This window comes from Vespa mandarinia, chromosome 24 (assembly GCF_050613455.1).
Source record: "Vespa mandarinia isolate Hongniang chromosome 24, ASM5061345v1, whole genome shotgun sequence".
Taxonomy (NCBI): domain Eukaryota; kingdom Metazoa; phylum Arthropoda; class Insecta; order Hymenoptera; family Vespidae; genus Vespa; species Vespa mandarinia.
Window position 1 is genome coordinate 1854332 of NC_140833.1, and position 14718 is coordinate 1869049.

A 14718-nucleotide genomic window follows, 5' to 3' on the forward strand; every position below is an offset into this window, starting at 1 on the left:
ACATAAAAAATAAATCAATATAAAATTTCATTTACATTCATTTACATAATATACATTATCGAGAGATATGAAAATAAAAGATATTACATGTGCTGCACTCTACTTGCAGTTTAAATAAGCGCGCTTTACAATATGGTATCTACGTGTATCAAATCAAGCGCGTTACGGTTCATTAAATAAAAGCAGTTGAGATTAAATCGCGATATTTCTGCGAACGATTAATTTCGATGAATAGAATTTAAAATATTATTTAAGTGAATTATACAAAAATAAAAATATTGTCAATATTTTCGCATTAACGCGAATAGATATAAAAAAATGTATTATATATTTTACTGGTATATATATATACACATATACATATATACATAGACATATACATATATACATTTTAAACTATAACGGATTTTGAATACTTCGTCATTTCTGTTACAGTACGTTGCACGCTGTGGCCATTATTGTGACTGTACTCGAATTATTGTGTTACTTATTAGACAAAAAGAAGAAAAAAAAAAGGTTCTATTATTAATTAAGACATATATTAAAAATATTCTCGTAGATTGAATTAATATCGATACTCATCATCATTTGAAAAACTATCATATAACCATCAATGACGTTATTCGAAAGATTTATTTCTAACGTAATGATAACCATTGGATGGAAATTTGAAGGAAGCTTTTTAGGTAAGATGGCAAAAAAAAAATGATAACGAATTCTCGAAGTTATTGTTATGTGTGAGAAACTACCGTTAAAAGAAAAAAAAAACAAAACAACAACGTCTCGCTTTCAGGTCGTATCATCTTTAATCCCCGAGATCTTTCTGTGCCACCCCTAAATAAAGAGAGAGAGAGAGTGAGAGAGAGAGAGAATAAGAGAGAGAGAGAGAGAGAAAAGGCTTCGCAACAGCTGGTAGGTCGCAAGATACAGAGAGATTCGAATTTTTTCGAATTATTTTTCTTTCTTTTCTATTTTCTTTTTTTTTTCCTTCTTCTTCTTCTTCTTCTTCTTTTTCTTTTGCATATGAATGCTATATATTCTATATAGCATGCTGAACCCTTTGCCCTATTGGAAAGAATTGAATAAAGTTTATAAGGAAGGTAAAAACATCACCACCACGTACACCCCAGTTCTGAGATGGCGTATAAGCGGGGAAAAAGAAGTACGCAGCGATCAAGAACGAGAGAGAAAGAGACAGAGAGACAGACAGAGAGAAAGAGAGAGAAAATGCATGGGTTCCTACGCCGTGAGAACGTAAGTGTGTGTTACCCAGTAAAGATCTTTCTGTATGTGTGTATGCGCGCGTGCGTATCTATGTATGTACGTATATATGTGTATGCGAGAGAGCGCGTAAGCGGATGTACATACGTAGAGAGAGAACGAGGCGCGTTACTCACGTAAGAAGCCAGGTGTTTTATTTCAAACCGTGGGACTCTTTAAAGGGGATGCTTGCGCAGCGCGTTACACGCGTATTCCACCATAGTATATGAATGAAAAACAGGATTCGCGTGATTCTATGGTGGGGAGGGAGGGAGGGAGGAGGGGAGACAACCCCACTACTTTTATTGTGTTTCCTCATTCGATCGAACGTAACGTAAACCCCCGTTTCTCTTCTTACAGGAGAAGAGTGTTCCTTTTGATCAGGTTTTTCTTCGTCGTCTCTTTGTACTTCTCTTTTTTTCTCCTCTCTCTCTTTCTTTCTGCATATGAGACGAATTAAAATGGCCGGATCTAGGCGTAGGTACAGCGCATATCAAGGAAAAAAAAAAGAAAAAAGGAAAAGAAAAAAGAAAGAAAGAAAGAAAGAAAGAAAGAAGGTATGAGAGAAGTATGCACGGAAAGGACTCCAAGAAAACGAAAGAGAAAGAGAGAGAGAGAAAAGAGAGAGAGAAGGAAGGAAAGAAAAAGAAAGATAGATAGAGAAAAAGAGAGAGAGAGAGAGAGTGAGAGAGAGAGAGAGAGAAAGAGAGGGAGACAACGGACGGGCACGATCAAGAGGGATCGGTCAGTGAGTAGTAGACAAAGGAGGATGATGTATGTATAGATATATCAAATATACGCATGTGTGCGTGCATTATGCATATATATATATATACATACATATGAAGTGTATGTGTGTGTAGACACAACATACACATACACACACATATATACATATGTATATGTACATATCACTATATATCAAAAGCATTTCTTTTTCACGCCTAAGGCATGCACGGCCGCGCGCAGGAAACCCGAATCTTAGGAGGTACGAGAAGAGCGATCATGTGAATTCGAGGTTCGCGGCGAGAAGAATCCTTCTCTTTCATCTTTTTTGCCCGTTCCCTTCTTTACCTTCCTTCCTTCCTTCTTTCCTTCCTTCCTTCCTTCCTCTTCTTCTTCTTCTTCTTCTTCTCCTTTACCTTCTTTACCTTCCTTCTTTCTTTCTTTCTTTTTTTCTCCCTATCCTTCTCTTTTTCACTACTGCAACCGTTTCGTGGAACGGTTACGTATGTGTGTGTGCATATGCGTATGTGTATGTAGAGAGAGAGAGAGAGAAAGAGAGAGAGAGAGAGAGAGGAAACAAAGAGATGTGCACAGCTTTCTTTCGATTCGTGTGTGATCGTTAATAATGCGAGCGAAAGCATCATTGTATGTATGGGTTTTAACCCTTCCGCTTAGATTCTAGCAACCCCCTTTGTAATCCTTTCTTCTATCCTATATTCACTACACTTCCCTACACTCGCTTCACTTGTCATTATATATAACCATGTGTCTCTTTCGTTTTTCTTTTTTTTCTTTTCTTTTTTTTTTCCAGTAGCGACATCAAAACAACATATTTATACGTTGAATAAGTTAACAACGATAGATAAACGTTATCTTCGAAGTGTCGAAGAGGTTATGTTCAAAATTTTCTCGCGTAATAAGTTCTCTTTTCCTATTAAGGTCAAGGTCACGCGAGGATGAACGTGCAGCAAGCATTCTCCCCTTCGGGAATCTCATACGACACACATACATATATATATATATATATACACATGTACATCAGCATACGTAGACACATAGTGCTGTTGTATGAATGTATAGAACTATCTTCTCTATTTTTTCTGTCTATAATATCGTTTATATTAAATATCTTCTTTATTCCTTGATTGTAATATCTGGATTCGCATTTTTTTGCAGATTGGAGCGATATGAGGAGGGAAGGGGGAGAATAAACTTTTCGGAAGATGACGGAATGGAAAGGTAAATGCCAAACGAATAAACCATTTTTTTGTTTTTCTTTTTTTTTCTATTGAAAATTTAATTATCCGTTTATTCGATACACGATAAAATCCAATAATGAAGAACATAACCAATAAACATAAGGACGTAACGAAAGATAGTTTGTTCGTTTGTTTGTTTTTAAGAATGATTAACAGAGTTTATATATATTCGATGGGTAAAAAACACATTTATTGGACGACAATCGATGTGTAAAAAAAAAAAATGTCGTACAACAAGCAAAAATTCGATAATAATTATAATTAAATAATTGGACGATATATATCGAGAAAATTCAGCAGGCCGGGACGAGTGCAATTTGAATTAAAATCCATGTAACAAATAATGCCCACATCCCAGCCTACAGAAAATCTCGTCAGAAATTTCTCTCCGTCAATATTTTTCTTTCCTTCCTGTTTGTCTTTTTTTTTTTTTTCTTTTTTTTCTTCTTCATTCTTCTGCGCCTGCGCAAGAAACAAAAAAAGAACGCAGCGTTTATTTTTTTCCTTCAACTTCTTCAATTCTTCGCATGTAACCTATTATTCGTCATTTTCTTCTATCCGCTGGATTGATTCTTCTTAGAGATGAAATTAATTAAGTTATTCGAGATGTTACAAAGTGCATTCCGATAGGCCGGGACAAGTGCAATATTATATAATTAATGAATGAAACATTGTCACAAATCTCGACCTATCTTCGATGCAAATTTTATATATATATATATATACATATAATACACACACACATATATATATATATATTTTGTTGTAGTTTACGATTTTTCTTCATTAAAAGCAGGATCCAAAATAAACGTAATACTTTTTTCTTGATGGCAGCCTATGTAGACGGCAACACGACGAACCATTTTAGTTTTGATTTGTGCAATATCCCATATATCCCATGGTCTAAAAGGAATTGTACCGGTTGGCCACGTTCAAGAGAGTGGGGTTACGAATCGACTCAAATTTCGGACAGTATAAAACGCGTCGTCTCCTTTCATTCTGAGCTGAACAAAGGAACGATAGATACCCTCCCTACCATACGATAGAAAGAGAGAAAGACAGAGAGAGAGAGAGAGAAAGAGACAGAGAGAGAAAGAGAGACCCTACCACCTTTCATCAAAACGTAGGTAAAAAAGTTTCGTAGGATTTTCATGTATATTTTTTGTTTCACTTGTTTTCAACGCGCGTCTTAAATAAAAAAGAATTAAAAAAAAAAAAAAAAAAAAAAAAAAAAAAGAAAAGAAAAGAAAATCACGAATAAAAAAAAGACTAAGTGATCATCAATCTCGTCGAACTACTATCTTTGTTGTTCGAAATCAATCGATATTATTTTTGGGCACGACATAAATTATTATAAATGCCAAAACAAAACTATCTTAGGTATATTATATTTTCAGGAATTGACGACCGCGTGAGAGAGGACTTCAGCTTAAAAAGGGGAAGTATACATGAGTATTCTTCGAATTTTTTTGTGGTTACCCAATGAAAAGAAATCTACGAAACAATTTGCCGGGGTTCCTGTAAAAGTTCTGCTGGAGTCGTCAACTACTACTACTACTACTACTACTACTACTACTACTACACTACTACACTACTGCTACTACACTACTACTACTCTACCACACTACTCTACTACTACTACTACTACACAACGACGCAACGAACGACGTGGACTATGGAACACACCGCCGACAGAGCCCTCCAATTTTGTAGGTTCGCGCGTTCTTGTCGACAGAAAATGTGCATCGAGCACCCCACCAAAGTGTTTCCTGGTATATATGTGTTCCTGTATATATGTAGTACATAATATATATGTATATATATGTATATGTGTGTGTGCGTGTACGGACGTGCGCGCGGGACGAGACCCTACGATTTGGCCTTGGCGGTTAGTCTCCAAATCGAAGAGCCCTTTCGTTATGTGTTTTTATGTATGTATGTATGTATGTATGTATGTATGTTGTATGTTTGCATGTATGTATGTATGTTTGCATGTATGTATGTATGTATGTATGTTTGCATGTATGTATGTATGTATGTATGTTTGCATGTATGTATGTATGTTTGTATGTATGTATGTATGTATGTTTGCATGTATGTATGTATGTATGTTTGCATGATGTTTGCATGTATGTATGTATGTATGTTGCATGTATGAATGTTTGCATGTATGTATGTATGTATGTATGTTTGCATGTACGTATGTATGTTCGTATGTACGTATGTATATATGTAATGTATATTACATGTATATATATATGCATGAATGTATGTACGTAACAACGAATTATGAGGATAGATTATTATTTTTCTTTTGATGAACGAATATTACTTTTTTCGAATGAGAACGAATTCCACATGTTAATTTCTCGAAAACTATTTTGATTTGAAATTAATCCATCTATTTTAATAGATCATTCTTTGTTTTTATTTTTGTTTTATCTTTGGAAAGTTACTTAAGAAAAAAAAAAAAAAAAAAGATCGATACATTTATACTTATGATCTATCGTTATATTTTTATTATAGTTTTGTGATCCATTGTATATTGTTTTCGAGTAAACGCGAAGAGAAGAAATAATGGAAAGGGGGGGGCCGGGAGGAGGGATTATCATCGATAATGTTCGAACGACGCGCGCGTTGTGTAAGACGATGACGATGCTGATAACGACGAAGACGACGACGTCGATGACGACGACAACGACGACATCAACGTCGACGCAATGACTACTGATGAAAAAGAAAGATAAGAAGAGAATGACTGAATGAGTGGGGGAGAGAGAGAGAGAGAGAGAGAGAGAGTGGGGGAGAAAGAAAGAGAGAAAGAGAAAGAGAGAGGAGCCACATCCTCACAAGAACGAATAATTTAGAGAAGATGATGATCACGGCACGTTTCTAATGTTCAACGAATAAAAAAAACAACAAGCACCGAATAATAATAATAATTAATGATATTTCGAATGAAATTTTCTAATCGCGAATTAAAAAAAAAAGAAGAAAAGAAAGGGGTACATTATTACGAATATTATTTTACAAGAACGATTATATCGCGTTAGATAGATAGATATATAACAAATATACTTATACATATATATATATATGTATATATATATATGTATGTATATATATATACATACACCAATCGAAATCTCGACAAAAATTATCGAACTTTTCGTATAACCCGATCCTCTTGAAGAAATTCCCTCGTGGACCAACACGTTTACCTTCTCCTCCTCCTCCTCCTCCTCCTCCTCCACCTCCTCCTCTTCTTCATCCTCGTCGTCCTCCTCGTGGTTTTTTCTCTCATTCATGTGTGTATGTGTGAGTGAGTGAGTGAGAGAGAGAGAGAGAGAGAGAGAGATAGAGACATGAGGAGAAGATATTTATTCAACTGTTTTCCTTTGCCGTGATCTTTTCTCGCTCGTTCGCTCTTTCTTCTTCTTTATCTTCACAATAATATACAACGCACAAAACACAACTAATTTAGCCGGTACTCCTTTCAGAACAACGATGTCTCCAAGAAGAAGACGTAGTAGTAAAGTAAAGTAGACGGTAGTGGCGGCAGTGGCAGTGGCGGCACGACAACAGCACGTATTCTTCGATTCTCTGATAATTCTTGCCAGAAGAGATATAAACTGCTAGAGAAATCCTGACTTGAAGAAGATGACGATGATGACGACGACGATGATGATGATGATGATGATGATGATGATGATGATGATGATGATGAAGTTGAAGTTGATAATGATGATTACTATGGCGATGGGATGAAGATTATGATGAAGAAGAAGTGAGGATGCAAACGACGCTTCGCGTAGGACGTTCTCGAGCAAACTGCTGCTCGTGGCCAGGTGTTCCGCCTCTTTATTCCTTTTGGCTGCCGTGAGTACATGAAAGCCCCTGGCTATATAGGTACCCGCAGGCTTCTCGGTGGTGGGGAGCTTATTCTTATTTAACAGAGCAACGACGAAGCAGGAGAAGCAGGAGCTGCAGCAGCAACAGCAACAACAACACAACAGCAACAGCAGGATCAGCAGCAATACACACACACAAACACATATATACACAGAAAGAGAGAGAGAGAGAGAGACTTCAAATCCTCCCCCTTTCCACCATTTCGTCCCTTTTCTCGCCTTCTCTCTCTTTCTCTTTCTGTTGGATTTCTTCGTCTATCCATCCGGTGTCCCTTTCTCTCTTTCTCTCTCTCTTTCTCTTTCTCTTTCTGTCTTTTTTCTTCCTTTCGATCCCCCTCTTACTTCATCTACTTGCTTTCCTTTTGGTTTACCCCACTACCCCTCTCTTTTTCCTCTCCTTAGCCGATACTCCTTTGTCGTGTACCGATCCGCCATCGAGGAGCCCGCCAAAATTGTATCAGCTGTCCTGGATTTTCTACTACCCACCTTTCAAGACTCAACTATATACACCATTTTTGTTCGTTTGTTCGTTCGTTCGTTCATTCGTTCATTCGTTCGTTGGTTGGTTGGTTTGGTTTGGTTTGGTTTGGTTTGGTTGGTCTTTTACATCCTTCTTCACCGTGTAACTGACGATGAAGACGTTGCAAAAAAAGAAAAAGAACTAACCATCTCTCTCATTCTTCTCTTTTCTTTTTCTCTTTCTCTCTTTCTCGATTTGATTTATTATAATTTAAAACTAACAATACTACGCTATTAAAAATTCTTCTTTCCTTTTTAAACTGTCCGTTTTTTTTCTGTCTCTCTCTCTCTCTCTCTCTCTCTCTTTCCTTTTTCTTTTTTCCTTTTTCACTTCAACTGATTACTCGTACCATTGTCATTTAAAAAAAAAAAAAAATCTTTTTTTTACTATCTCTTCTTTCCCAGATACATACACTAATGCGCCGTTGTAAATAAATCTTTATGATTAATTAGAAATTTTCTAAGTAATTTCAAGACTATATCAATGTGCAATAAATTTTATTGCTAAAAAATGTTGTTCATTGATAACGGTGTTCATTAGAAAAATCATAGTTATATGGAAAAATGATATGTAGAAATATATATTCTAGAAATATTATATATATATATATTTATTTATTTATTTATTTATGTGTTATATATCATAAACTAGGTTCTCGTTTGCAGATAACAACACGGTTGCTTTCAAGGACTATTCATCCGGTCGTTTCTTTCCTTCACCTGGGACAGCTGGAACTTAGGACGACCACGTGCTTCTCTCTCGGCTTCAACGAGCAATCCCAGCATAGCAGGTTGCAACGGTTTATCGTAGGCATTAATCGTATTGTCGATTAAAGAGGAATCAACATAAATTCATTCATAATATTTTAATATACTCTTATAGATGGATACACATTTTATTACACCAATGATTTATTAACTATCTATTACAAGATAAATCCTAATCATTGAAAGAATTAATTAGAAATATATGATATTTTTCAGATTATTGCATCTTACAGTATCATGGACAAAGTAAAAACGTTGTTGTTGTTGTTGTTGTTGTTGTTGTTGTTGTTGTTGTTGGTACGATAGTTCGTTATTATCCTTAATGACAACAAACAAAATCTATTTTCTTTTTTTTTTTTTTCTTTCTTCTTTTTTTATCATTATTATAAATTGAAAATGATATTTCCATGATCTACATTATTTCTATGCAACTTTCTTGTTAAATGATTTATTTTAAACGACGTTACTATTTAATCGCGATGATTGATTATTCTTCTCGTCGTGTCCCCTCTTATTAATTCACAAGCTCTTACAGTATATGATGCAATTGATAGCATATTCACACGTAATTATACATAATATGTATGTATATATGAATCGACGATTATAAGAAAGTGATATCTAAGGAAATATATGTTTTTATAATTTTGCGAACGTGAGTTTATCCGTTGTTTTAAAAAATTTTTCATTTTCCTTCCTTTTTGAAAGGAAAAGTACAGAGAAAAAGAGTATGCAGATATATTTGATCTTGAAAAAAGAAAAGATAAAAATTCTCTTTTACCGTAATCTTAAAAATATCAATCTCAATATAAAAAATATAATAAGTTACATATAACTTTTTTGTGTGTGACAAAATAATACGTATATCTTTTAATGTCTGAAAAGACATACATAAATCATTTTCGACGTAATCATCGGATCAAAATATTGACGAATAAATAATATTATTGAGAAGATTAACGATCAGTATAGAAATTTCTTCTTGGATCATGTCGGATCAATTTTATACGTCAAATCTTTATATTTATATTTTTCTCGATCGAGAAGGACAAAAATTATTAAAAATCATATAACAACAACAACACAACTACAACAACAAAAATAACATTAACAACGTGAGAATTATGTAATTTGTTACATCTCAAGGTCTTCTTGCTACACATAATACATATATATATATATATATATATATATATATATCACACACCATACATATATATACATATATAGATATGTATAATACGCAGTGCGTATGTAATACGATTATGTGTGTGTGTGTTAAGAGTCGGAACAAAGAGAAATCCGATAGGAGAAAAAGAGCAAGGGCAGCGCTCACAGAGTAGTTTATCGGGGCAGCAAAATGTGTGTACTACTGCGTTTTCCTTTGTCACACGCGGAAGCGTGCCCGCGAGAGCGAGAGCGTGAACGCGCGCGCGTACCTCAGCGCTCGATCGGTGTACAGTAGAGTGAAGTGGGGTGGGGAAAGAAAATGAAGAAAAGGGATGATTGAGAACCACTTGTAGGAGGACAGCTGCACTCTGAGCGCATCTGCTGTCGGTTGCGCGGGCACGCGCTTATATATATATATATATATATATATGTATACATATATATATATGTACGCATATATACTTGTGTATATATACTTACATGTATGTCGACATAGAGAAAGATAGATAGAGATAGAGATAGATAGATAGATAGATAAATAGAGAGATAGAGAGAGAAAGATAGAAGAGATCCAACTAATACATACAGACACATTTACAAGAATATGTATGTGCACCATGGGCACAGGCAAGAGAAGTCCTCTCTCTCTCTCTCTCTTTCTCTCTCTTTCTCTCGCTCATCGTTCCTTATTTCCACTATTCCTTCTTTCCTGTCTCTACTTTTCATTGTTCATCTCGTTCTTTCCCTTTTATCCCCTTTGATCTCTCCTTTTCCACCATTTGCTTCGCCTCCCCTTTCACTCTCTTTCTCTCTCTCTCTCTCTCTTTGCCTCTTCCCCTTCATCCCTTTCTCTTTTTCTTTCTCTTTCTCTTTCTCTCTTTACAACACCAGCCGTTTACCGAGGCTAACAGTTGCCCCTGAATTTCTTTTCCAAATTGTACTCGAGTCCTCTTCTTTTCCATTCTCGCGAGGGGTTGACCTTCTCCTTCTTGTTCCCTCTGTAATATCTCACCCTTAACGCAGAGAGAACTTTGGATTTGGAATTACGACGAGTGTCAGGGACGAGTAAACTTGTGTTAGCTCGCTCATTCGTTCGTTCGTTCGTTCGTTCGTTCGCATGCATGCATGCATGTATGAGTACATATCTCTTCGATAGAGGAAGAGTTTTGACTGTGGGATATTTGCGAGAGAGAAAGAGAGAGAAAGAGAGAGAGAACGCGCATGCAAGCGCTAAATGTTTTCTTCTCGCAGGATATTTTGAAGGTCTCTCTCTTTCACCTACTCTAGCATATACACCATCTAACTTTTCTACCTTCTTTAATTTCTTATATGTATATATGTAAGTATGTATGTATGTATGTATGTATGTATGTATGTATGTATGTATGTATGTATGTATGTATGTATGTATGTATGTATGTATGTATGTATGTATGTATGTATGTATGTATGTATGTATGTATGTATGTATGTATGTATGTATGTATGTATGTATGTATGTAGATGCCAGCAGGACATTGCCGATCATGTTGTAGTAAAACGTTTGCAGCTTGCCCCAACCAACGGCCTATATGTAGGACCGTCACCCCAAGAAGGAACATTTTTCTTTGTTCGACATCGTCCGTCCGTAAGGATTTTCACCAACCATGAGAGACCATGAGAAAAAGAGAGAAAGAGAGAGAGAGAGAGAGAGAGAGAGAGAGAGAGAGAGAGAGAGAGAGAGAGAGGAAGAGAGGTTCCAGAGAGCAAGAGGACCATTCGTTTTTCCAAGAAACGTTCAGATCTTACCTACCCCTTAGCTTTTTTCCATCTGTTCTGTTCTGTTCTGTTCTCTTCTTTTCTCTTCTTTTCTACCTCTCCTTTTCCGGACCGTGCACCGCCAAAATGCACTTTATCTCTTTTCTTTCTTTCTTTCTTTCTTTCTTTCTTTTTTTCTTTTTTCTTCCTTCTTCTTTTTTTTCTCTCCTTTTTCTTTTTTCCATTTCTTTTTTTCCTCTTTTTTTCTTTTCTTTTTCTTTCTCTCTCAATCTCATTCTCTTCGTCATATCCGCCACTAAGTTTCAAACGGTTTTTGGTCCCTCCTCTATACCTGCTTTTTCGTTGTGTTAAGGACTACTCGTCAACAAACCACTCTCCCATCCCCTTCCCTTCCAACTCCTCCCATCTCCTTCCCGCTCCTTAACGTGCTCCCACCGAAATTGTACCGGTCTCTTGGTTTAGCTCCTCAGCATTTACCTACGCAATATTATTTTCCTTTCATACGAATACCATTCTCTACGTGTACCATCCGAGATTTTCTATTACAAAGAAATAGAATCAATACCTTTTTTTCGAAATATTTTAAAGACGAACATTTTATTTTACTAACGATAAACGTTTTACTTACCCCCCCCCCTCCACCTACCCCCTCGCCCCTCACCTGGTAAAAGAACACCCTCCCCTACTACTCCCTCCAATCCCGCTCATAGTTGATTTTTATTCATGGGATATAACGCGCGTTATTTATATTCACTTTATCCTTCGTATCTTTTTACCTTGATTTTTTTTTCTTCTTTTTTTCTTCTTTTTTTCTCTTTTTTTTTTTTTTTTTTTTTTTTATATTATTATTATTCGCATAATTTATTCGTTAATACATGACACCGTATATGCGTACGATGCGCATGCAAGCGAACAAGCTAAAAGTTATTTGTTATCTCTCGTTTAATTAATTACTTACATACGTAAATGATCGATAGCTAAATGACGATCGAAAAGTGAGAAAAAAAAGAAGAAAAAAAAAAAAAGAAAAAAAAATTGTGCACATTAGGAGATTCAATTATTTTTCGTTTGATTAACTTTCGAGCAATCGAATTAAATTATTTCCTTTATCGTAAAGTCAAACAGAAGCAAGGCGATGTTATTTTCTTCACTTTTTAATTAAAACGAATCGAGAAATGCGTATACGATATAATACAATGCCATTTGAATCGACATTATGCATATACACACCTGCCTTCATTATACGTATATATATATATGTATATATATATGTACACAATACATAATGTATTATTTGATTTAATTTTTTTCAAAAAACTTATTAAAAAATCTTATAATGTGCATCGAAATTTTTATAGGTAGCCTTTTGTAACGTCAAGACAAATGCACCGTATGGGTTTTACAGATCGTAGAAGAAGCCCCAGATGGCAAGCGCCGTGTCCGATCTTCTGTTTAAAATTTGAACCACGCTGGTATCGCGCTCGTTTTCCTTAACACCACCTGCTCGGTACGTATAGATTGGAAACCATTTCCTATATAATACGATTTTAACTCTCTAACGATCCCATTTGTCTTCCTATATGTTTTGATATATATATTAAAAAATCAATCAATTACGTTTGTGAATTTTCCTTTTTATTTTCTTCTCTATTTTCTTCTCTATTTTCTTCTTTATTTTCTTTTCTATTTTTCATTATTTTTATTTATTTATTTTTCTTTCTTTTTTTTCAGCACTCGACCGTCCTCGCAATTTATTTATTGATTCATGAAAATATTAAAGTAAACGTTATTATATAGGTACGATAATGATCGATGAACATAGCAACGTTAGAAACAAAAAGAATTCGAAAGAAAATGGTAAGGTTTATTTGAGAACAAACAAATAATTCTGTTCAATGGAATAATCGAATAAATAATGGATAATAGATACGTAGTGAATGATTTTGGAATAATTTCTATTGAACGTAATATTTATGGAAAGTAAAATGTCGCTCTATATTAGCAACGTTATAGTTTTAGGGACAAGTTTGAAAAGATCTTTGTTCGTCAAGGAAATGGGTCTGCTATGGAAGCGTATAAATGCTCAGTGTGCGAGCACTGTGTTCTGTACGGATAGCCGGAAGTTGAATGTACGTAATGTTTCTGGGCGCGCCTGCTAAAGCTATTTTTCGCTTCACTGGCAAATAAAAACAATATAATGATTGAGCATAACTTGATGCGCATACTTAAAAGATCTCATACTTTTTCTATGACTTCTAACTTAAATTATTATTTCTCAAATGTTTCATATTATATTATTATTAGATATAAAATGCTTATACATATATATATATATATATATATATATATATATATATAAATGTATATAACAATAGGATCATTAAAATGGAAGCTTAAATGATGTTTGTTGTATCTCGACAAACATGTATTTGACATTTCGAATTTTATTGCATCCTCGGTATAATCTGTATTACCGACCATAGATATGCTTGTTTTTAAATAGAATTTTACTTCTTCAATTTATCGACAATATATAAATGATATATTTAATTTTTACTATATCGAAGGTATTATCGATTTCTATTTTACCGAAAGGTATTTATGATATTTATTTTATCGACGGGACTATTTTATCGATAGATGGCACTCTGCGGACACTCGAGATCCTCCCTGTCGATAATTCCATCATTTTAAACAAGAATCATTGTTCCAACTATGATATGCTAATGCATTTCAATAATTAAGAATATATAACAATAATAATGAATATAGAATTTTTCATTGATCTAAGAAATTAATTTACAATTTTATGTAATCAATTTATTTGCAGAAATATGATTAATAAATGAAAATCTAAGTACTTTAACGTTTAGTTCGAATTAGGAAAAATATTGAAAATCAATTAAAATATGCAGCCATTTGCCCGATAGTACTTATGTTATATAATTTACATATAAATTACGATATATCAGAAGTACTATCGACCCAGGTCTCACCACGTGGAGGTTGCTGCATGTGGAGACCCACGGACTGACGGTGACTCTACTCTAAAATCCGCGTTCCGCGAACCGATCCGCTATACCTTTCCGCTTCAATGCACCGGCTTCTTAACTAACAGGGTATGCGTAGCTTAGCTACAACACACCTCTTACAGATAGCTCCACCGTTTGCACCGTCTGCTTCAGACAGAACGGATTATTAAGCACATTCGAATTTGTGCTTTCCGAATTCGAACAAACAAAGCGCACTCCTTAGAAATACTAATCGCGTCGCGACACTCACGTGTGTGTTATAATTACGTAGATTCTACTATTAAGCCGAAATTCGCGAAGTACTCCCATCGAAAT

The 14718-nt window shown here is 35.0% G+C and overlaps 1 protein-coding gene and 1 long non-coding RNA gene across 3 annotated transcripts; both read left to right on the plus strand.

Annotated features, from left to right (window-relative positions):
- Window positions 1–563: 563 nt before the first annotated feature.
- LOC118442843 (uncharacterized) lies at window positions 564–7345 on the plus strand. The gene is made up of 7 exons (XM_085663851.1): window positions 564–686; window positions 794–912; window positions 1048–1254; window positions 3163–3225; window positions 4080–4372; window positions 4643–5017; window positions 6746–7345. The coding sequence occupies exons 6-7, from the start codon at window positions 4694–4696 to the stop codon at window positions 6773–6775; spliced, it is 354 nt and encodes a 117-aa protein (XP_085519977.1). The 5' UTR covers window positions 564–686; window positions 794–912; window positions 1048–1254; window positions 3163–3225; window positions 4080–4372; window positions 4643–4693; the 3' UTR covers window positions 6776–7345.
- A 2375-nt stretch (window positions 7346–9720) lies between these two features.
- Window positions 9721–14085, plus strand: LOC118442844 (uncharacterized). 2 transcript variants are annotated; one of them, XR_014983543.1, is made up of 5 exons: window positions 9721–9805; window positions 12730–12878; window positions 13103–13228; window positions 13385–13500; window positions 14012–14085. It is a non-coding gene; the product is annotated as an uncharacterized LOC118442844 (long non-coding RNA). The 2 variants fall into 2 exon arrangements; XR_004838505.2 differs by lacking the exon at window positions 9721–9805 and having other exon boundaries at window positions 12429–12878.
- Window positions 14086–14718: the final 633 nt, after the last annotated feature.